Below are 20,566 nucleotides of genomic sequence, written 5' to 3'. Positions count from 1 at the left end.
CCCTAACCTCAACCTCTAACCCTAACTAACTCTGATTAATTATCCCTCCCCCTATCTGATTCTGATTTCTAAATTGCCCATGGTCCTGTTCTCAATCCCTAGCCTCATTATTCCAACCCAAACCGATGTCCCCATACCCAAAACCCAATCTCGTGCCCGCTAAGCCTTGTACCTATCAATCAAACCCACCTCAAACTAAGCCTAAATTTGACTCAGCCCGCATACGGGAGAGCCCATAGGAGGTAGGGTACGAAAAATAGGACAAGTGCAGTGCCACATGGCCTAACGAGGCTAAGGAGAAGGTTGAAGTATAGGGAGGCAAAAGAGAGGAAAGGGAGAAATGAGGTTAAGGAAAGGGGGAGAACCAAGGAAAAGATGGCATGAAGAAGGGAGGGGAGGAAGGGAAGGATGAAGAGAAAAGGTTAAGTTCAAAAGAGGGAAAAAGGAAATCAAAAGTAAAAATAAAAAGGAATAAAAAGGAATAAAACAGGGGAGATGTTACAGGGAAACACAAATTCAATTAGAAACAGGGGAAACAACAAATACAAAAGATAAAATACAAGGGAAGGGAAGGGACATTTAAATTGAAAATAAAAAAACATGAAAAGCAAAAAGCGATGGGAGTATAAAAGGGGAAACGGAAATTAGAGACCTCAGAAGGTCCAAAGATTCGGAGGGAGCAACATCACAAAATTGAAATGATTAGGAAACGGGAGAAGGGGCAAAAAGCAACGGGACCATTTTTATGTTGACGGCCAAGGGGCCACCATATTTAAAAGATCAGCCCGCCTGATGAAGGCCAAAACTGGCCGAAACGTCGCGGCACCAGGCTGATCGCAACTAAGGCCATAAGAGCCTCAATTTTTGGACACCCCACCACCTTAGGGTGGTGGACATTTAACTTTAACTAAAATGGATGTAAAAAAAAACCCCAACAACCTTACTCACCTGAACCGGAGACACGCAGAGCCACCAGACACATCCACACAAATAACAAAATGCAGGATTGGGGCCTGAGTGTTACTAAAAAGTGGCTCATTCTGGGGGACTCCAATCTGAGCAGATTCCCCCCATTTACAAATGACCAACTGCAGGTGGAGAGTTACCCAGGGGCAAACCTTAGACATGCACAGGAGATCATAAAAAAGGCCACAGTCTACACAGAGGTGGAGCACGTCATCTTGGCCTTTGCCCTTAACAATCGCTCTCAGAAGGAAAGACTCACCTTGTCTGCCCAAATGAGAGCGGCGGTCGAAACGGCAGATGAGCGCTTTCCCAGCGCGGGGATTTGGGTGCCGCTGGTTAACTTTTCCAGCCTCCTCCCTGCAAAAGAACAAAGAAACCTTAAATTTCTAAATTCACAAATTAGGAAAAACTGTCTCTTCATCCCTCTTTTACCTTCCCATCTCTTCTCAACGCTCAATGACCACGTCCATTGGACGAGGGCCACAGCCAGAAACATGCTCCAACACTGGTTTGACCATGTAAACTGCCAGACCCCATAAGCCTGCCTTTTCAGGAGGGGTCTAAAAACGTCATTGTTTTGGCTAAGAAATTTAAATTAACAAAACCACAATTCAAATTATTAAACAGGGGACTCACATTTATCCCAACAAAAGGGACCAACAAGGATCTCCTGGAGCAGGCTAGATGGGACCTGCAGCAATACCACAGGAGACTTAAATTGGCATCCCATTTTCAAAATAGCGGAATGGATGGTGATTCTGAGCCCCCACCGTTCACTCCCAGATCCACTTGGACTCCGTCCATGGACACACTGCCCCCAGAAGTCCAGACGCTGATCACAGCGGACAAACAATATTTTGACCATAAATTCCAGCCCTGCAGGGTGATGCCTAACCTTAGCCATGAGGAGGCCACAGCCCTGCAGGAGCTGAGACAAAATATCAATATTATCATAAAGCCGGCAGACAAAGGCAGCGCAGTGGTAATTATGGACAGGGAACAATACCTATGGGAAGGCAGGAGACAATTAGAAGATGTGAATTATTACAAAGAATTGGACAAACCTATCTATCTGGAAACAACTAAATTGGTGGAGCAGATCATCAACAATTTTAGAGAAAAAATTTATAAACAAGAAACAACATAAATACCTGATGGGGAATCCACAGCCCAGGGCCAGACTTTTTTATTTACTCCCTAAAATCCATAAGGATCCGGCCAAGTGGAGCAGGCCGCACATCATTCCTCCGGGCCGCCCTATTGTGAGTGATTGTGACAGTGAAACTTACCACACGGCGGAGTACATTGATTATTTCTTAAATCCCCTCTCATGCAAGCACCCCTCATACATTCAGGATACTTACGACTTCATCCAAAAAGTCTCCAAATTGCACGTTCCCTCCAATTCATTTTTATTCACCCTGGACATTGACAGCCTGTACACAAATATTGACATAAATGAAGGCATCCAGGCGGTGAAAAACATTTTCTCTAAATTCCCAAATAAAAAACGACCGGAAAAGGAGCTTCTCCAACTCCTTGATATTAATTTGAGACGAAACGATTTTCAATTTGATAACAAATTTTATTTACAAATTAAGGGAACGGCAATGGGCAAAAAATTTGCACCAGCCTACGCCAACATTTTTATGGCTGAGTGGGAGACATCGGCGTTGGCGGCTTGTGGAAAAAAGCCCTTACATTATTTTAGGTACCTGGATGACATTTGGGGTGTTTGGCATCACACACAGGAGGAATTTGGGGAATTCCTCAATTCACTCAACCGGCACAATCCATCCATCAAACTTAAGTCCACCATAAACAGTGTGTCGGTGGACTTCCTGGACACAACCACATTTAAAGGGGAGAAATTTAATGCCACGAATAACCTTGATATAAAGGTGTTCTTTAAGGAAACTGACTCGCATGCGCTGCTGCATCGGAGCAGTTTCCACCCTAAGCATATTTTTAAAGGCCTGCTAAAATCTCAACTATTGAGATTCCACAGGATATGTACGCACCAGGGAGATTTCATGGAGGCCACCAGGACACTGTTCCGGGCTCTCTCCACCAGAGGATACTCGAGGTCCTTCAGGAGACAGGCTCTCAGAGAGTTCCTCGAGACAAAGCCGGTCCACGTGTCCTCTGTAGTTCCCCTGGTGACGACATATTCCTTTCCGGCCACCCTACTAATGAAAAACATCAAAAACAATTTTTCAAAAATCCTGAGCAACCACTCCACCTTCTCGGACTGCAGAATCATCGCGGCATATAGAAAAAACAAAAACTTACGGGACCTGTTGGTCAAGGCCAAAATAAGGCCTCTTCCGACGGCAGCGTCCCGAAGCCGCGGTGAATTCTACAAACACAGAGTGTGGATACGGAGCCAGGTACACAAGGATGTTTTTAAGGGGGAAACCCATGGAAGTCCCCACACAAGAAATTGTGTTTACCTGATCACTTGCGGGGTGTGTGGCATTCAGTATGTTGGGGAGACCAGAAACACCCTCCTCCTGCGGTTTACCCAACATAGATATAACATACTTAGAAAAAAGGAAACCCACACCCCGCTGGTGAATCATTTTCTAAACCACGGATGGCCGTCGCTTCAAGCAACGGTCATTGAGCATGACCCCATGTGGTCCACTGTCCAGCGGATCCGGGCTGAACGGCGCTGGATCCTTAAATTGGGCACACAAGTTCCGGGGGGCCTGAACCTAAAATGAGCCGATCCTGGCCTGACATAAGTGATGGCCCGTGCACTGAACTCTGACGCCGCTTCGCGGCGCCAGAGTTCCTAACCTTAAAAACCTAACCCTAACCCTACCCTAACCCTAACCCTAACCCTCTAACCCTAATCCTAACCTAACCCTAACCCTAACCTAACCTAACCTAACCCTAACCCTAACCTAACCCTAACCCTAACCCTAACCTAACCCTACCCTAACCCTAACCCTCTAACCCTAACCCTAACCCTCTAACCCTAACCCTAACCCCTAACCCTAACCCTTACCCCAAAACCCCGAACCCACCTTGGTATACGCATCTACGGGACATGGACCTACTTTTACTCTGGCACACTTTATCAGTTCTTCTTGCTGTCCCCTTCTGATGTGGTACCTGTGGGCAGGTGGGAATTGAACTTGGGACTAACATGCGTCGGCCAGTGCCTGGCTGGGGGCTCTCGTAAGAACTATGCTGACGATGGTCAGGGTAGTGAGAGTCCTTGAGTGTATACGTCATTCACCTAACCCTAACCTAATCTGAATGTTTTCTAACCCGAACCTCTAACCTTAACCCCTTTTCCTAACTCTAACCTCAATCGTTCCTAACCCTAACCCTAATCCTAACCCTAACTTAATCCTAACCCTAACCCCTTTTCCTAACCCTACCCTCAATCTTTCCTAACTCTAACCCTAACCCTCTAACCCTAACCTTTTTCCTAACCCTAACTTGTGCCCTTTGTGCTGTAAGATGATTCCTCTGCATCTTATCTGAGTGGTTACAAATGTCCCAATCAATTTGATGACTTAATAACTCCAACTGTGAAGCATGCGATACAATCCTAATGAAGATCTTTTTTAATTTGATTTTGACCCTAACCCTGAATTTAATATTTAAAGCAACAAACCTACAACTACACAAACAAGCAAACTATGTATGAAAAGTAACAACGACAACAGTGTTAACTTTGGTACATATCCACTGCCAACAATTTAAGGAGTGGACAACAAGGCCCTGCCCCACTGAAGGATCACACACTCTATATAAATGGCAAGTCAAACGTCACTCCTCCTTCTTTTCTTCAACTCTGGTTGATTCCATTTTAGTTTTTTGTTACTTCCCTGCAAGAATGACCACAGCTGGAAAGGTGGGTGCAGAATTTAATGTTGCATGGTTTTAATAACCTGATGTTTAGGGTTTAGTATGAGTGCAATGCAATAAAGAAGAATAACAAAATCAAAATTGGTATCCTTTTGTTAACTGATTTTAATTGAAAAAAAAAACCTTGACACGTGTCAGTGCTCACATCTGGTGGTAAACATGTCTCTTTATATTACAGTTGTTATTTGTACAGCAAAGCATACGTTACTAAATAAACTGAAATGGAATTAGATTGCATAACTGGCTTCAGAAAAACATCACGTGTCCTGTTTGGCTTGGCTCAAAGATTGAAACCGTTTTGTTTTTTTTGGCACATATGAGGGGAAATTTGTCCAAGAGAGATAAAATGTGCAGGAATTTGGTGCAGCTGTTGAATTGATCATCTCAGCTTGTTTTGTACTTATTTTGTACTCAATTACGCTGTGTGTGCATGAGAAATTGTAAATCATTCTTGAATAAATTATGAAAATCAACAACTTTATCACCTGTACATAGTGTAAAGTATTTGTTTATATTTCGTTACCCTTTAGATCATAAAGTGCAGGGCAGCAGTTGCCTGGGAGCCAAACAAGCCTGTGGTGATTGAGGAGATTGAAGTTGCTCCCCCTCAATCGAATGAGATCCGCATCAAGGTGAGAGACGTTCAAGATGGTGCTCAAGCTACTGTTACCAAGTTTCCTGAACTGAACTTGCACAAAATATTTCCATCTGTGGTTGCTGTCTTTGGTGCAGATTGTGGCCACTGGGGTGTGCCACACGGACCTGTATCACCTGTTTGAAGGCATGCACAAAGATGGTTTCCCAGCTGTCCTTGGGCACGAAGGAGCCGGAATCGTAGAGAGCATCGGGCCAGGGGTCACTGAATTTCAGCCAGGTAAACTAAAATTTGGAATGACAGTCTGTTCTTTTCCTGTATGGCATTCAGCCAAGCAAATTCTATTTCATGTGATGTGCCCATTCAAAAGTTGTTTCTACATTTCAGGAGACAAAGTGATCCCTCTGTTTATCTCCCAGTGTCGACAGTGTCGGTTTTGCAAAAGTCCCAAAACCAACCAGTGTGAGAAAGGATGGTGAGCTCACATTTTTTCAGACACTCTGTTCTTGAATGCAGCATTACTTTTTGATAATGTTTTCATCTGCTTTTATTTTCCATATAGTATATTCATGCATTATATTCTCTCCAGGGCTGCTGATAAATATGATGTGATGGCTCCAGAAGAATCCAGGTTCACCTGTAGAGGAAAGAAGGTGTTACAGTTCATGGGAACCAGTACATTCTCTGAGTACACTGTGATGAACCAGGTAGCTGTGGCAAAGATTGACCCTGCGGCTCCACTGGATAAAGTCTGTCTTCTGGGGTGTGGGATCTGCACGGGTTATGGAGCTGCGGTCAATACTGCCAAGGTATATTGTTGCATTTGCTGATTTCAGGTAGTGGCTTTCCAGTTTTTCCAAGGTGTACTGAGCATTACTGACATGTTTCATTTCAGGTTGAACCAGGCTCCACCTGTGCTGTGTTTGGGCTGGGGGCCGTGGGCCTGGCAGCAGTGATGGGCTGCAACGCTGCAGGAGCCAAGAAGATTATTGCTGTGGATATCAATCCTGAGAAGTTTGAGAAGGCCAAAGTGTTTGGCGCTACAGATTTTGTCAATCCCAAAGATCATGATAAACCCATCAGCCAGGTGCTGAGTGAGATGACTAATGGAGGAGTGGACTTCTCCCTGGAATGTGTTGGAAATGTGGCTGTTATGGTAAGACAGACACCTTCTCAGTGAATGAGGACTGTATGCAATAATCCCACATTTCCTGTCTAGCGGGATGCTTTGGAATCTTGTGTGAAAGGTTGGGGCATGAGCGTTGTTGTTGGCTGGACAGACAAGGACAACTTCTCTGCTCGACCCATTCAGCTGATTGCTGGACGCACATGGAAGGGCTCTCTGTTTGGAGGTGAGACAATCATAGATGCTGGAAACCTTAAATATATTGGTCTCTATAAAGTAAGCATGACGTTTCCCTTTGTGTTTTGTTAAAGATGAGAAAACCTTGGCCCAAATGGAAACTCAGGTCTCTAGGATAGTTGAGCTATACTCATTCTTTTCATTGTTGCATTTCTTCACTTTAATGTCCTAAAAGAGGGGGTCAAGTAGAGAAGTAGAAAGGGAGATGGAGGAGAACAAAATGAGTACCAAATTATAATGTGGTGACTATGTAGTCACGCTTGTGATCGTTTTGAAGGGAATGCAAATCTAATTTGATCAGGTCAGCTTTAATCTCTGCAGCCAGCAACAATGGTAGATCGTTGAGAGAGATCAAGAAGAGACAAGCCAAGCTGAAAGTAGAATTAGAGTTATCTAATACTGATTGAGGGAGCAGCCATGGCCTAGAGAGGTGAAAAGAGAATGTTTTAGTGAATTATACTGATGTCCTGGGCAGCCTCAGCTACTAGTAGCATAGAAGTGGTGACAACTATGTAAGTTCCTGAAAAGCATCATAGGTAGCAGTAAGAAAGACTCTTGCAATAAATATTGTGAACAAGAATCCTTATCAAACAGTGTGTTTATTAACCCCCTGCAATGCCAGTTTATATGTGTTTAATCTGCAGTGATGATTTAATCAGGCAGATAAAATTTCACCATAGTCACGGAGATGAACCCTGACACACAAATCTGATCTAATGATGAATGCTTATGTTCTTTGTCACACAGGGTTTAAAAGTAAGGATGGCGTGCCTCAGATGGTTAAAGCATACCTGGATAAGAAAGTGAAGCTGGATGAGTTCATTACTCATAAAATGGCCTTGAATCAGGTCAATGATGCCATTGAGCTGATGAAACATGGCAAATGGTGGATTTTACTTACTACTTGTGGTTATCACAGAGAAATAACAGGCTAACCCTAACATACTAATCTTCTAACTCTCTGCTGTTGTTGCTTCCTAGCATCCGGACAGTTCTGAGCGTTTCTTCAGAATAAGAAGTGAATCAAGAAATGGGAACAGGAGCATCCTGTTAACACAATGTCACACAAGATAAACAATGAACACAATAAAACCATGCACAGATTGAGTGGTTTATTCTTTTTTTATACCCTTTGACTCCCCTACTTACCATAAAATATGGGGGGAACAAAACACTAAAGATTTAAATGAATGGACTTGAAATGGAGTGTTTTACCTTGGGAAAAGTGAGACTATAGACTTATTTACCCCCATTGTATAAACAGGAGGAAGCAGGCCCTAAATCGCTAGAAAGGCTGCTTTCTATAAACAAAAACCTAGATCCACCATTTAATGCAGTTACATTTTGATATATAGCATAGTGGCTAATGAGTAAACACATACGTGTGTGTGCACACGAGCATAGGGGAAGCGTTGCTGGACCTTCTTTGTGTACAATAAAAACATGCCAGAGATAAAGTGTATCCGTATCACTTGCCACAATGTGCAAGCAGCCTTCTTCATTTACTAACCGTAAAGAGGTCTTTTCCTTGAGATGGAGCATAACGTGTAGACAGACTCAAATCAAATCATGCATAATACCGTAACACGAGGAGTAAAACACAAAACAGAATTGTCTAGTTGATATACTCACACTTTGAATAGCTGAAAAATGCCATAATTCTGTGTGCCTACTAAGGATGGGCGATCTAAAACGGCGGAAAGTCATGCATACACCCCCAATTTTATTTTTTTTAGTTAGTATCGATATTTATAAAAGAAAATCCATACCAAATGAGTAGCTTGTGAGTGTTGATATATCGATACCACGGGATCGATCCGCCCATCCTTAGTGCCTACTAGGCACAGGTTACAATTCATGGAGCTCGGTCACTAAAACCCTAACCACTCATGAACCGTAGGTCTCACATTAATCAAACATGCACCAAAACGTTCATGACGGGCTTTGGATTTTGTTTCGATGCATCAAACCCATTACTACTACACCCTTCAAGTAATCCCTGAAAAGCCTCCAGTTCGACACCTAAACAGGAAATGCTTTTTAAAAAATAATTGAGTATTCCGTCGTAAAGTTTGTCTGATATCTCCTCCTACATGGTTTGTCGTACCCACACCAAATTTTAGCTCAACCTGTCTAAATTCTGGGAATCTTGTGCTATGACTATTGAGGGCTGAGACACCAGGGCTTTCGTGGCCAAAAAATCCCTTGTTAACTAATAGGACAGGGCTCAAAAAGTGCACGTAATTTGACCCCTATTTAAGGGCCCACAGCTCTGCCATATATTCACCTAGAAACACCATTCAGACTTCAAAATGTAGCCATCATGACCTAAAATGTAGTATGATGAAAAACTCATTGTTTTTCCTACATCCTTTAAGATCATTTATGGACCTTTGACACATATATATTTGAAAGTCTTGTGGTTCTAACAAGCCCACCCTCAATAAAATCAGTCATCAGTCAAATCAGCTTCAAATTGGCATTTCATGATCACAAATGTGTGTTTGTGTGTGTGGGGGGGGGGGGGGGGGGGGGGGCTGCTGGACATATATATGTATTGAATTTGGTTGGGTGGGGTATTAGGCAAGGGAAGGGATGGGCCAGAGGAGGACGCACACAGTCACACTTTCTTTGGAATTGTCTAGAAACCTCAGTAGAGTCCACCCTGCCTCTTGCCCAGGGGGAGCTGGTATAAAGTCCAGCCCCACCTCCTCAGATTTACCAATTACAGTTTTTGGAAATAAGGATTCAAGGAAATCAATATCAGCTACCTTTTTTGCTAGTAACTGGATTTTTGTAGCACTTAAGACAGGTGGTAGGGCTTTTAATTAAAAATGGTTGGCATCATGACTAAAGTTTTTTACATGTAGTCAAGGACTGTAGATGTTAATTATTAAGTAAACTTGGTCCAACAGGAAAATTCTGACAGCCAGATTGTTGAAAAGAAGGCAAGATCAACCTTTGAGCCACCTGATAACTAACAGGCTCTGAGGTTGGGTATATTGAGGTCACAGAATGATCACATCATTGACCTGGGAGGGTACGTAGGCTTTCGTCAGGAGGCTAGGCCAGTTGCAGCCCTGCCCACTGGGGTCTTTCCCTTTTAACCTCTTCATCACTCTGACTTCTTTTTTCTCTTCTTTTCAGGGAACATGGCGACAGCTGGGACGGTAAACATAGTTCATCCTGCCTTTGTATTTATATTACATTTGACACTTGCGTGTATTTTTAAAACATTATGAACAGATGCTTTCACGCGCGTCAGTTTTGAGATGGTTGCTATATTCAACACATGATCTGAATGTTTCACTGCATTCCTTTTGGTTTATGCAACATTCGAGCTACATTAACTATCATTTCAGAATCTCACTATAGTAGTAGAGTTAAACAGCATAGCAGATGACCATGGTTTTTTTCATTCATTCGTCAATTCTATGTGCTGTCGTTATCCACTAGATCATTAAATGTAAGGCTGCTGTGGCTTGGGAGCCCAACAAGCCTTTGGTGATTGAAGAGATTGAGGTTGCTCCACCAGAGACCAATGAGATCCGCATCAAGGTGAGAGAGACATTTACTAATAACACATGAATGAGAGACAAAGGCTGAATGCTAAAGCAAATATTTTCAACTTTTAACACGGACAAACTTTGGACACATTTCTCATAATCCTGTAACTTGACCTTTGAGTCTATAACTCTCTGTCAATCCGTATGACTAAAGGCTGTACACATGGCAAACCTGAGTCAATTTTTAGCCCTATTTTTCATTAAAACCACATGTAGGTTAATGAAATACTACCAGTTTGTGTATTATTTCAACTTCAGAGTGGGGAAATTATGCTATTTCATGTGATGCTCCACTAAATAAAAAGAGCAGCAGTAGCCAGTTAACCACAGTTTTATTTCCACAACAGTAATGATCTCTTCTAGTCCTTTTTGGTTAGTTCAGATTTTGTGAGATCTGTTGCAAGTATGCATTGGCCACAGCAAACGAAAACAGACCCTGTGTACTGGGAGGGACTCTATCCACGCATACTGGGAGGGATCGTTCTCGCGGGTGTACCCGGTCTTATCATGTGATCTGAAATTTGGAAGTTTGGTGCAAAAGATCCAGATCACTGATGTATATGTAACTTTACATTGTCCTGCCCATTGTCCATGTTGTTAAAACGACATAGAATACTACTATATAGAATTGACAATTGATACCGCCGGAGCATAAGGAAAGCTGACAACATCAAAAGAACCAATCAAACATCAACCATTTTGAAATATTTTTAAACTGAAGAGTGAAGGCAGAGCGACAGCAACGTGCAATGTCTGCAAAATGAGGATTTCACGTAGTGGGGAGGAAAGCTGCGCCTTCAACGCGACAAACATGATCCTCCACCTGAGAAACAAGCACCTAGCACGATTCTGCACGTCCACTACTTCACCTCAGGAAAAGACACTGAACCAAAGAATGCTAACAGTGGCTTTTAAAAACAAAAAACCGCCATGGACTGTGAAAAAGCCAAAAAAAAATCATGCACAAAAGAGTTGAATTTATCTGTCTGATAGCATATTTGATTTTATAGACATCTTCTCGCTGATTTATTTAAGAAAAGATGCATATTGACTCTGAAGAGTCTCATTTTGTTTACTTGTGTGTCATGCAGATTGTGGCAACTGCCGTGTGTCATACAGACCTGTATCACCTTCTGGAGAACATGCATGAAGAAGGTTTCCCAACGGTCCTTGGCCATGAGGCAGCTGGAATCGTAGAGAGTGTTGGGCCTGGGGTCACTGAATATCAGCCAGGTCAGTTTGGAGTGACAGAACATTTTTGAGATGTTTGGTAGTCTACATGCAACCTTTGTTATTCCAGTCCAGACCTGCCCAGTCAAGACAAGAGCTAACGTGTCCGTCAACATGCATTATTGTAGTGTTATTTTCTAGAATCAACAAGGGAAATTCAACAAGCAACCCTTTAGGGGGGTTAATAATTCAATACTATCAATATAATGCACATTTGATGTAAACTAAACTGAAGCATGAATAAGCGTTATGAGACTGTTATCAAATTTCCAAATAAGCACAAGGACACTGATATTGAAACCCTACAGAAACCAATTACAGACAAAACACTTATTAAATGAAAGCTGTACAAAAAAGGACATATTTGTTTGAATGATTGCTATACAGTTTTCAATGATTCTGGCTTGAACTGTTAACTGTGATGTTAACATGGTGGAGAACAGCACCTTTATTGCCTCTCAGGGGCTTTAGGGTTAGGGTTAGCTAGGGTTAGGGTTAGCTAGGGTTAGGGTTAGCTAGGGTTAGGGCTAGCTAGGGTTAGGGGTTAGGGTTAGCTAGGGTTAGGGTTAGCTAGGGTTAGGGGTTAGGATTAGGGTTAGGGTTAGCTAGGGTTAGGGTTAGCTAGGGTTAGGGGTTAGGGTTAGGGTTAGCTACTGGCCATTGGATCTGTAAAATTTCATGGGAAAATATTGTGGCCTACTAGTAAGAGTGGTTTCCAGTCTGAGTTAGTCTCTGCCGGGGATAACCATAATCACTATCATAGTTTCTATCCTCGGCTAAGATGTAGAAGATTTGATGACCTTTGGTGACCTTGAGATTCCATTGGGGAGTGGTGGGATGGTCTTAACTGCTTCAGGAGCTCTGCCCATAATCATGACATTTCCAGCGTAGCCACACATCAGCCAAAATCCAGGGGTTAAGTTGCTCTTTAAAAACTGGTTGTTGTTTTTTTTTGGGGGGGGGAGCATGAGCTGACAATCCATTCTGCATTTCAGGAGACAAAGTTATTCCTCTGTTCATCAGACAGTGCAGAGAGTGTCGCTTCTGCAAGAGCCCAAAGACCAACCAGTGTGAGAAAGCTTGGTGAGTCCTGGAATTATCATCTATATTTTCATTTCCAGTTCTTTATTTATGACAGAAATAGTTTTACAGAAACAGGTCTTTAAGGCTGCTTAATGAATTTATTATAAATACAGGATTTAATTTTTGAATTCATGTTGTGACTACAATAAATGGATATTTTATTCTATTTCAGGACTGGCTTTACTAACAGCAATATGATGGCCCCAGAAGAATCCAGGTTTACCTGCAAGGGCAAGAGACTGCTGCAGTTTACAGGAACCAGCACCTTTGCAGAGTACACGGTGGTCAATAAATTAGCTGTGGCAAAGATCAATTCTGCAGCCCCTTTGGACAAAGTCTGCCTCCTGGGCTGTGGGGTCTGCACTGGGTATGGCGCGGCCATAAATACTGCCAAGGTGTGTATTCCACAGGTGCAGTCATGTAGACAATATCATTATCAAAAGAATTTCAACCTTATACTATGAGCAAACTCTGTTTTTCCTCAGGTTGAACCAGGCTCCACCTGTGCTGTGTTTGGGCTGGGGGCCGTGGGCCTGGCAGCAGTGATGGGCTGCAACGCTGCAGGAGCCAAGAGGATTATTGCTGTGGACATCAATCCTGAGAAGTTTGAGAAGGCCAAAGTGTTTGGCGCTACAGATTTTGTCAATCCCAAAGATCATGATAAACCCATCAGCCAGGTGCTGAGTGAGATGACTAATGGAGGAGTGGACTTCTCCCTGGAATGTACCGGGAATGTAGAAGTCATGGTAGGCTTAATTCATTTACCTGGGTTAGGGTTTCCTCCAGAATGATGAGGGGCAGCGTGCTACAATGTAGCCGTGTAATAATGACTTATTTCATAGATTTGATTAATGATCTCCTTTACTGCTAAGCTAATGTTTATGCATTCATTGACAGCGTAGTGCATTCGAGTCTTGCGTTCAGGGTTGGGGCATCAGTGTCATCGTTGGTTGGACAGATTTGGCTGATGTTGCCACACGACCTGTTCAGCTCATCGGTGGGCGCACATGGAAGGGTTCGGCATTCGGAGGTGAGAAAATAATCCCACCAGACACACACTCACACAAACCAACGCATCTTTGTATTCCAATCTTTGTGGAGCCTTTTATAGATATAAAACATTACCCAGCTCTAAACCCTAAACCTATTCTAGCCTCAAACTGAATTTAATGGGCCACCCAGAATGGCCCAAGTTCACAAAAATGTCCTCAATTTGCTCGTCGGACACACACAGAGACACAAATACATTTCTATACCACTTGTTTGTACATTGTAATCTTTTTGATTTTAATGGTGACTGCAGGGTTTAAAGGCCGGGATGGCGTTCCTCTGATGGTTGAAAGATACCTGGAGAAGAAATTAATGCTGGATGAATTTATTACACATGAAACGACTTTGGATCAGATCAATGATGCAATTGAGCTGATGAAACATGGAAAATGGTTGGTTTATATTCTGAAATTCTTTTGATGAAACATGGAAAATCTTTAGTTTCTATTCTGATATTCTGTTGTTTATTAGACAGACGAGAAAGTGACTGAAACACGTCTTTTTGTCCCGCAGCATTCGCACAGTGTTGAAGGTTGCTTCAGAATAGAAGCACGGTGCCGCCCGGATGAACGTTTTCATGGATATTTGACAGTAATAGCTGTAGTCATGTGAATAAAATCTAAACATGCTTCAAGCTTGCATGAAAAGACACGATGAAAAGAATTCCCTTGCTGCTTTAAATATGTTATATGTCATGAAGATGGATAAAAATGGTTGATAATTGAGTTGGAAGAATAAATTGAGGCCTCTGTAAATGCATGAATAGTGCAGAGAAGACAAATCCACAGATGCGCTATGAGCTCGGTAGACGATAATTCAGAGATTAGAGCGTCAATTAAATAACTTGTGTTGGTCATTGGTTACAACCCACCTCACTTTACAACATGTACAACTGCACAAGAAGGGTTAGAGGGTTAGGGTTAGGGTTAGGGTTAGAGGGTTAGGGTTAGGGGGTTAGGGTTAGGGGGTTAGGGTTTGGTTTAGGGTTAGGGTTAGGGGGTTAGAGGGTTAGGGTTAGGGTTAGAGGGTTAGGGTTAGAGGGTTAGGGTTAGAGGGTAGAGGGTTAGAGGGTTAGGGTTAGAGGGTTAGGGGGTTAGGGTTAGGGGGTTAGGGTTTGGTTTAGGGTTAGGGTTAGAGGGTTAGGGTTAGAGGGTTAGGGTTAGAGGGTTAGGGGGTTAGGGTTGGTTTAGGGTTAGGGGGTTAGGGTTTGGTTTAGGGTTAGGGTTAGGGGGTTAGGGTTAGAGGGTTAGGGTTAGGTTTAGGGGGTTAGGGTTAGAGGGTTAGGGGGTTAGGGTTAGAGGGTTAGGGTTAGAGGGTTAGGGGTTAGGGGGTTAGGGTTTGGTTTAGGGTTAGGGGGTTAGGGTTACAGGGTTAGGGTTACAGGGTTGGGGGTTAGGGTTAGGGTTAGAGGGTTAGGGGGTTAGGGTTAGAGGGTTAGGGTTAGAGGTTAGAGGGTTAGGGTTAGAGGGTTAGGGGGTTAGGGTTGGGGGTTAGGGTTAGCTAGGGTTAGAGGGTTAGGGTTACAGGGTTAGGGTTACAGGGTTGGGGGTTAGGGTTAGTCACCTCCATCTCATGGCTCAGCAGCTCCACTCACTACAGGTTGGTTCTGGTTCTCACTGTAATCTAATTACACTGCACATGTGCAAGGTTGTCCTGACTGTTGTCTTAAGTTGTGTGCGCATGTGTACGTGTGTGTCAATGTCTGCTCAGAATGTGGAGGCTTTGTCTTTGGAATGCAGTGAGCTGTATCTCCTGCCTGAGGGTGAGAAGGGTTAGAAGATGTGTGGGGGCTGCCACGTGCCCCAGGTGATGATAGAGGTCCTGCTATAGCAGGCTCCTCGTATCAGTCCTCAGCATCTCCTCATGCCATCACTGGGTTTCTCTCTGTCACACCCGGGCACGTTTCCAGCAGCCTCCATTGCAGGTTGTAAGTCCAGCTTTTCTGAGTATCCTCAGGAAATGGCGTAACTAACATGTCTTGCCAATTAGAGAGAGAGATGTGTGTGTGTGTGTTGGGGGGGGGGGGTGACGGACCAAGAGAGATCATCGATGATGTACAGGCTGAAGAATCTGAAGCTGTGGACTGTTGTCACAAATCATCATGTCGACCTGATTTATGACCCGGCATTTTTATCCACATACACATTTGATTGAACATCCTTCCCTCTTATCTTCTGTGCGCACTAACATCCAGCTGCACGTGCTGTATCTCCATATTAATATGGAATTATTGCTGCAAGGGTTGTAAAACAAACACACCTAAGAAGCACAAAGGTAAAACCATTAAGGAAACAGGAAAAAGAAGCAGAGATTGGAAATGTTTGCTTACCTCCCACAGTCGTTGGCTGGAAGGCAACGTTCTGATTTGTTAAACTCTGGAAAGAACTCAACCTCGGAGGAGCACCTGAATTGTGAAAGAACATGGCAACCACGGGCAAGGTGAACACCACCACTTCTTTAGAATTCACTTCTAAAGCAAATTTAGGAGCACTGCATGTGCGACTGTGAGGATTTGATCTCATTTCAGTGTTTGTGGGCGGGACGTGAAGGTTACGTTATTATTATAATGCACGTCTATAACTGGAAAGCTTGTTGTTTTCTATGTGTGAAAAGAAGAAGAAGCTTTTGGAGAGGATTGGAATATTTTAGGTCCATTTGCTGTAGTAATATTTTGTCGCTGCTGTTGTAGGTGATTCTTTGCAGAGCTGCAGTGGCGTGGGAGGCTGGAAAACCCCTCGCAATGGAGAAGGTGGAGGTGGCACCTCCTCGACGTGGGGAAGTCCGCATCAAGGTGAAGAATTGAGCTGAATTTGTAAAACAGTTTAACACAATATTCCAAGAACAATGGCTGCTCCTTAAGTTTCCCAACTTATTTTTATCCCCTCTAAGTCACGACCATGCACGTTGGTCCTGTGTTACTTTTGTGATATCTGTGGTTGTGTGGAGTTTGTGTTTAATGTTTAATGTAAAACGTAACACTTATGAGAGGGGCAGGCACCAAGTGCATGGAAATAGGATCTGTTCAATTATTGCTGGGATCGTTTGTGTGTATTCATACTTTATGTGTATTTTATGCCAGCTGCTCTTTCATGTTTAATGGAGAACTCCACCCAGCGAACACACTCAGGATAAATCCCAAAGGTGTTCCCAGATCCGTGTTCGTCACCTGGCCGGGCTTTACTTTCAGATTGTGGCTACAGGGATCTGTCACACCGACGCCTACACGCTGGGTGGCGCTGATCCAGAGGGGGTGTTTCCTGTGGTGCTCGGCCATGAGGGTGCCGGCGTGGTGGAGAGTGTTGGGGAGGGAGTTACCAAGTTTGAAGCAGGTTCTCCTGATTTTCTCACTAATAGCAGCTCATCTGTATCAAATCAAACCTGAGATATTGTTTGACTTTCAGGGGATGCTGTCATACCTCTGTACATTCCACAGTGTGGAGAATGCAAGTTCTGCAAACACCCCAAGACTAACTTGTGCCAAAAGATCAGGTAAATGCATTTGAGGTTGCACCTCAGAAGGTTCTGGGTGTGCTTCAGCTTCCAGCAGTGAGAGCTCATCTTCTTCAGGCTCACGCAGGGTAAAGGCTTGATGCCAGATGGGACCACCCGCTTTTCCTGCAAAGGCAAGAGCCTGTTCCACTTCATGGGCTGCAGCACGTTCTCCGAGTACACTGTGGTGGCGGAGATCTCCCTGGCAAAGGTGGACCACCGGGCCCCTCTGGATAAAGTATGTCTACTGGGCTGTGGCATCACCACTGGTTATGGAGCTGCTCTGAACACCGCCAAGGTTAGCGAGGCACCTCATTAGTCATTTTCAGGTGTTCTCTTTGGAAGGTCCCACAATCATATAGCTCAGAGGTCAGGGGTCGTTCTGTGTGGAGATGGTATCTTCTGCCCGTGCACCTTAGGTGTCCATGTGAGTGTGATGGTTGTTTACTTTTGTATATTTGCTCTGCTACGAGTGGATGGATCTTCACCTTTCCAACCTCCAGCGTTGAACCTCAAATAAGGACTTGGCAGAATTCTTTTTTCTATTGTTGTCCAACAAGTGCTAACTTACAGAATATGTGCGTAGCTGGTCTACACAGATATAGGAGAGGCGTCCTCTAGAGACATTTAGGCACAGAGAATAAACCTAAATTTTGCCTGAAACCATAAAACTGTGAAGTAGCTTTTAACTGAAAAGTCCTTCAATATATTGTTACATGTTAGATTGACTGAAATCTTACACACTATTAGCAAAAACAATCATTTGTTAAGTATGACTTGTAAGTAAAACTTGACACATAAGCAGTCTTAATAAAGAATTTATTTTAAAGCTAAAACTCCATCCAGAGCCTAACCCTAACCCTAGAGCCTCAGTCTTAATGACCAGTCATATAATCTCTTTTGTGCAATAAAATAAGATTAGAACCAACCTTTGCTTGTAGATTTAATGACATTATCAGTGCCAGATGTCATCACTATATTACTGTTAATTAATAACACTAGCTAAATAAAACTGTAAAACATACTACCTAGACATTAGCATGTTTGCATTTTAGCATGCTCATATTAACATTTAGCCTCTTGTAAATCTGCAGGTGGAGGCTGGCTCAACGTGCGCTGTGTTCGGCCTGGGAGCACTGGGCCTTGCAGCAATTATGGGCTGTCAAGCAGCGGGAGCAGCCAGGATTATTGGAATTGACCTCAACCCTAATAAGTTTAAGATCGCTCGAGAGTTTGGAGCCACAGATGTGGTCAACCCACAGGATCACAGCAAGCCCATCCAGGAGGTTCTGATAGAAATGACAGATGGAGGCGTGGACTACTCCTTTGAGTGTGTGGGCAACGTGACCATCATGGTAAGTGAGCAAATGATCCAGCACTAACCACCACATGGCAGAGCCATTCGCCTTTATCTGCTGTGATAATTGCTCTTGGTGACAGAGGGCAGCTTTGGAGGCCTGTCATAAAGGATGGGGCACCAGCGTCATCATCGGTGTAGCAGCAGCGGGTCAGGAGATCTCGACCAAGCCCTTCCAGCTGGTGACTGGACGCACCTGGAAAGGCACTGCTTTTGGAGGTGCTGCTTTAAGACTTGTTTGAAAATGTGCTGGAAGAAGGGTCATTTGAGGGTTAGGGTTAGCATGCAGAGGGTGAGGGTTAGCATGTAGAGGGTGAGGGTTAGGGTTAGCATGTAGAGGTGAGGGTTAGGGTTAGCATGCAGAGGGTGAGGGTTAGGTTAGCATGCAGAGGGTGAGGTTAGGGTTAGCATGCAGAGGGTGAGGGTTAGGGTTAGCATGTAGAGGGTGAGGGTTAGCATGTAGAGGGTGAGGGTTAGGGTTAGCATGCAGAGGGTGAGGGTTAGGGTTAGCATGTAGAGGGTGAGGGTTAGCATACAGAGGGTGAGGGTTAGCATGCAGAGGGTGAGGGTTAAGGTTAGCATGCAGAGGGTTAGGGTTAGCATGCAGAGGGTGAGGGTTTGGGTTAGCATGTAGAGGGTGAGGGTTAGCATGTAGAGGGTGAGGGTTAGGGTTAGCATGCAGAGGGTGAGGGTTAGGGTTAGCATGTAGAGGGTGAGGGTTAGCATGTAGAGGGTGAGGGTTAGCATGCAGAGGGTGAGGTTAGGGTTAGCATGTAGAGGGTGAGGGTTAGCATACAGAGGGTGAGGGTTAGGGTAGCATGCAGAGGGTGAGGGTTAAGGTTAGCATGCAGAGGGTTAGGGTTAGCATGCAGAGGGTGAGGGTTAGGGTTAGGGTTAGCATGTAGAGGGTGAGGGTTAGCATGCAGAGGGTGAGGGTTAGGGTTAGGGTTAGCATGCAGAGGGTAAGGGTTAGGGTTAGCATGTAGAGGGTGAGGGTTAGGGTTAGCATGCAGAGGGTTAGGGTTAGGTTTAGCATGCAGAGGGTGAGGGTTAGGGTTAGCATGCAGAGGGTTAGGTTTAGCATGCAGAGGGTGAGGGTTAAGGTTAGGGAGGTTAGGGTTAGCATGCAGAGGGTGAGGGTTAGGTTTAGCATGCAGAGGGTGAGGGTTAGGTTTAGCATGCAGAGGGTGAGGTTAGGTTTAGCATGCAGAGGGTTAGGTTTAGCATGCAGAGGGTTAGGGTTAGGTTTAGCATGCAGAGGGTGAGGGTTAGGGTTAGCATGCAGAGGGTGAGGGTTAGGGTTAGCATGCAGAGGGTGAGGGTTAAGGTTAGGGAGGTTAGGGTTAGGGAGGTTAGCAGGAGGCTTAATAAACTTCACCTCCTCCTGGTGGTAGCACTTTAAAGGCACCTGCTGCCATTATGGGTAACACTAGATCAAACTGAGAACCCCTCAAATTATTAATTTCCTCATTTTTGAAATTCATTTTAGCAATTAATTTCTTGAATCAAATGTTGATTCTATTTTAAATATTTCTTTTCCTCTCAGGATACAGGGGTGTTGAAGGTGTGCCCAAACTCGTGGAGGACTACATGAATAAGAAGCTCAAAGTGGATGAATTTGTGACGCACACTCTGCCTTTTGAGAAGATGGCAGAAGGATTTGATCTAATGCATGCTGGGAAATGGTAAGTGTTTAATATTGCCATATTGGTCAATTAGTTCTGCTTCATTTATCGCTGCTGCCCTCTGCTGAGGACAAGGCTGAGCTGGTTTCTATCGAGTCTGTCACATCTAATCAGATAATCTGGTCTCTTCATATTTCAGCATTCGTGTTGTCCTGCAGTTCTAGAAAAAATGACTTGATTCCAGATTTACTCAGCTGATATTAATAAATGATCTTTCAATTCCTCGATGGAGTGTGTTTCATTCAATCAATGGGCATTTAGACCCCCCTTTAGACCCCCCCTTGCTCACTGCATGCA

General features: G+C 43.9%; 3 protein-coding genes and 1 long non-coding RNA gene across 10 annotated transcripts; 3 read left to right on the top strand and 1 right to left on the bottom strand.

The window, feature by feature from the left end:
• Positions 1-935: 935 nt before the first annotated feature.
• LOC130513048 (uncharacterized) lies at positions 936-3,783 on the bottom strand. 6 transcript variants are annotated; one of them, XR_008946589.1, is made up of 10 exons: positions 3,420-3,783; positions 3,259-3,325; positions 2,988-3,152; positions 2,682-2,807; positions 2,331-2,402; positions 2,118-2,223; positions 1,737-1,894; positions 1,399-1,657; positions 1,226-1,323; positions 937-1,156 (listed from the first exon to the last, which is right to left on the bottom strand). It is a non-coding gene; the product is annotated as an uncharacterized LOC130513048 (long non-coding RNA). The 6 variants fall into 6 exon arrangements; XR_008946586.1 differs by having other exon boundaries at positions 937-1,118; XR_008946588.1 differs by having other exon boundaries at positions 937-1,323; positions 1,399-1,526; positions 1,603-1,657.
• A 904-nt stretch (positions 3,784-4,687) lies between these two features.
• On the top strand, positions 4,688-7,912 carry LOC130540271 (alcohol dehydrogenase 1-like). The gene is made up of 9 exons (XM_057059300.1): positions 4,688-4,837; positions 5,382-5,483; positions 5,584-5,725; positions 5,834-5,921; positions 6,036-6,255; positions 6,342-6,602; positions 6,666-6,798; positions 7,557-7,695; positions 7,791-7,912. The coding sequence occupies exons 1-9, from the start codon at positions 4,820-4,822 to the stop codon at positions 7,822-7,824; spliced, it is 1,137 nt and encodes a 378-aa protein (XP_056915280.1). The 5' UTR covers positions 4,688-4,819; the 3' UTR covers positions 7,825-7,912.
• Positions 7,913-9,830: 1,918 nt separating this feature from the next.
• LOC130540270 (alcohol dehydrogenase 1-like) lies at positions 9,831-14,389 on the top strand. Its single transcript, XM_057059299.1, has 9 exons — positions 9,831-9,979; positions 10,266-10,367; positions 11,467-11,608; positions 12,601-12,688; positions 12,861-13,083; positions 13,174-13,434; positions 13,586-13,718; positions 13,992-14,130; positions 14,252-14,389. Exons 1-9 carry the CDS (start codon positions 9,962-9,964, stop codon positions 14,283-14,285), a joined length of 1,140 nt encoding a protein of 379 aa, XP_056915279.1. The 5' UTR covers positions 9,831-9,961; the 3' UTR covers positions 14,286-14,389.
• A 1,387-nt stretch (positions 14,390-15,776) lies between these two features.
• On the top strand, positions 15,777-20,496 carry LOC130540097 (alcohol dehydrogenase class-3 chain L). Of its 2 annotated transcripts, XM_057058996.1 has the most exons (9): positions 15,779-16,177; positions 16,428-16,529; positions 16,926-17,067; positions 17,140-17,227; positions 17,306-17,525; positions 18,322-18,582; positions 18,668-18,803; positions 20,131-20,269; positions 20,409-20,496. In XM_057058996.1, the coding sequence occupies exons 1-9, from the start codon at positions 16,160-16,162 to the stop codon at positions 20,431-20,433; spliced, it is 1,131 nt and encodes a 376-aa protein (XP_056914976.1). In that variant the 5' UTR covers positions 15,779-16,159; the 3' UTR covers positions 20,434-20,496. The 2 variants fall into 2 exon arrangements, with proteins under 2 accessions (XP_056914977.1, XP_056914976.1); XM_057058997.1 differs by lacking the exons at positions 20,131-20,269; positions 20,409-20,496 and adding an exon at positions 18,982-19,251 and having other exon boundaries at positions 15,777-16,177; positions 18,668-18,855.
• Positions 20,497-20,566: the final 70 nt, after the last annotated feature.

Source organism: Takifugu flavidus, chromosome 16, assembly GCF_003711565.1.
Source record: "Takifugu flavidus isolate HTHZ2018 chromosome 16, ASM371156v2, whole genome shotgun sequence".
NCBI classification, from domain to species: Eukaryota; Metazoa; Chordata; class Actinopteri; order Tetraodontiformes; family Tetraodontidae; genus Takifugu; species Takifugu flavidus.
The sequence above is the reverse complement of the archived record's forward strand: the minus strand, read 5'-3'. Positions and strand labels throughout refer to the sequence as shown.

What these genes read in the sequence shown, in the direction of transcription:
- LOC130540271 (XM_057059300.1), top strand. An exon ending in CGAATGAGATCCGCATCAAG is followed by an intron (nt 5,484 to 5,583) that starts GTGAGAGACGTT and finishes TCTTTGGTGCAG; the next exon opens with ATTGTGGCCACTGGGGTGTG. An exon ending in CTGCGGTCAATACTGCCAAG is followed by an intron (nt 6,256 to 6,341) that starts GTATATTGTTGC and finishes GTTTCATTTCAG; the next exon opens with GTTGAACCAGGCTCCACCTG.
- LOC130540270 (XM_057059299.1), top strand. An exon ending in GGTCACTGAATATCAGCCAG is followed by an intron (nt 11,609 to 12,600) that starts GTCAGTTTGGAG and finishes TCTGCATTTCAG; the next exon opens with GAGACAAAGTTATTCCTCTG. An exon ending in CGGCCATAAATACTGCCAAG is followed by an intron (nt 13,084 to 13,173) that starts GTGTGTATTCCA and finishes GTTTTTCCTCAG; the next exon opens with GTTGAACCAGGCTCCACCTG.
- LOC130540097 (XM_057058996.1), top strand. An exon ending in GTGGGGAAGTCCGCATCAAG is followed by an intron (nt 16,530 to 16,925) that starts GTGAAGAATTGA and finishes CTTTACTTTCAG; the next exon opens with ATTGTGGCTACAGGGATCTG. An exon ending in AACTTGTGCCAAAAGATCAG is followed by an intron (nt 17,228 to 17,305) that starts GTAAATGCATTT and finishes CATCTTCTTCAG; the next exon opens with GCTCACGCAGGGTAAAGGCT.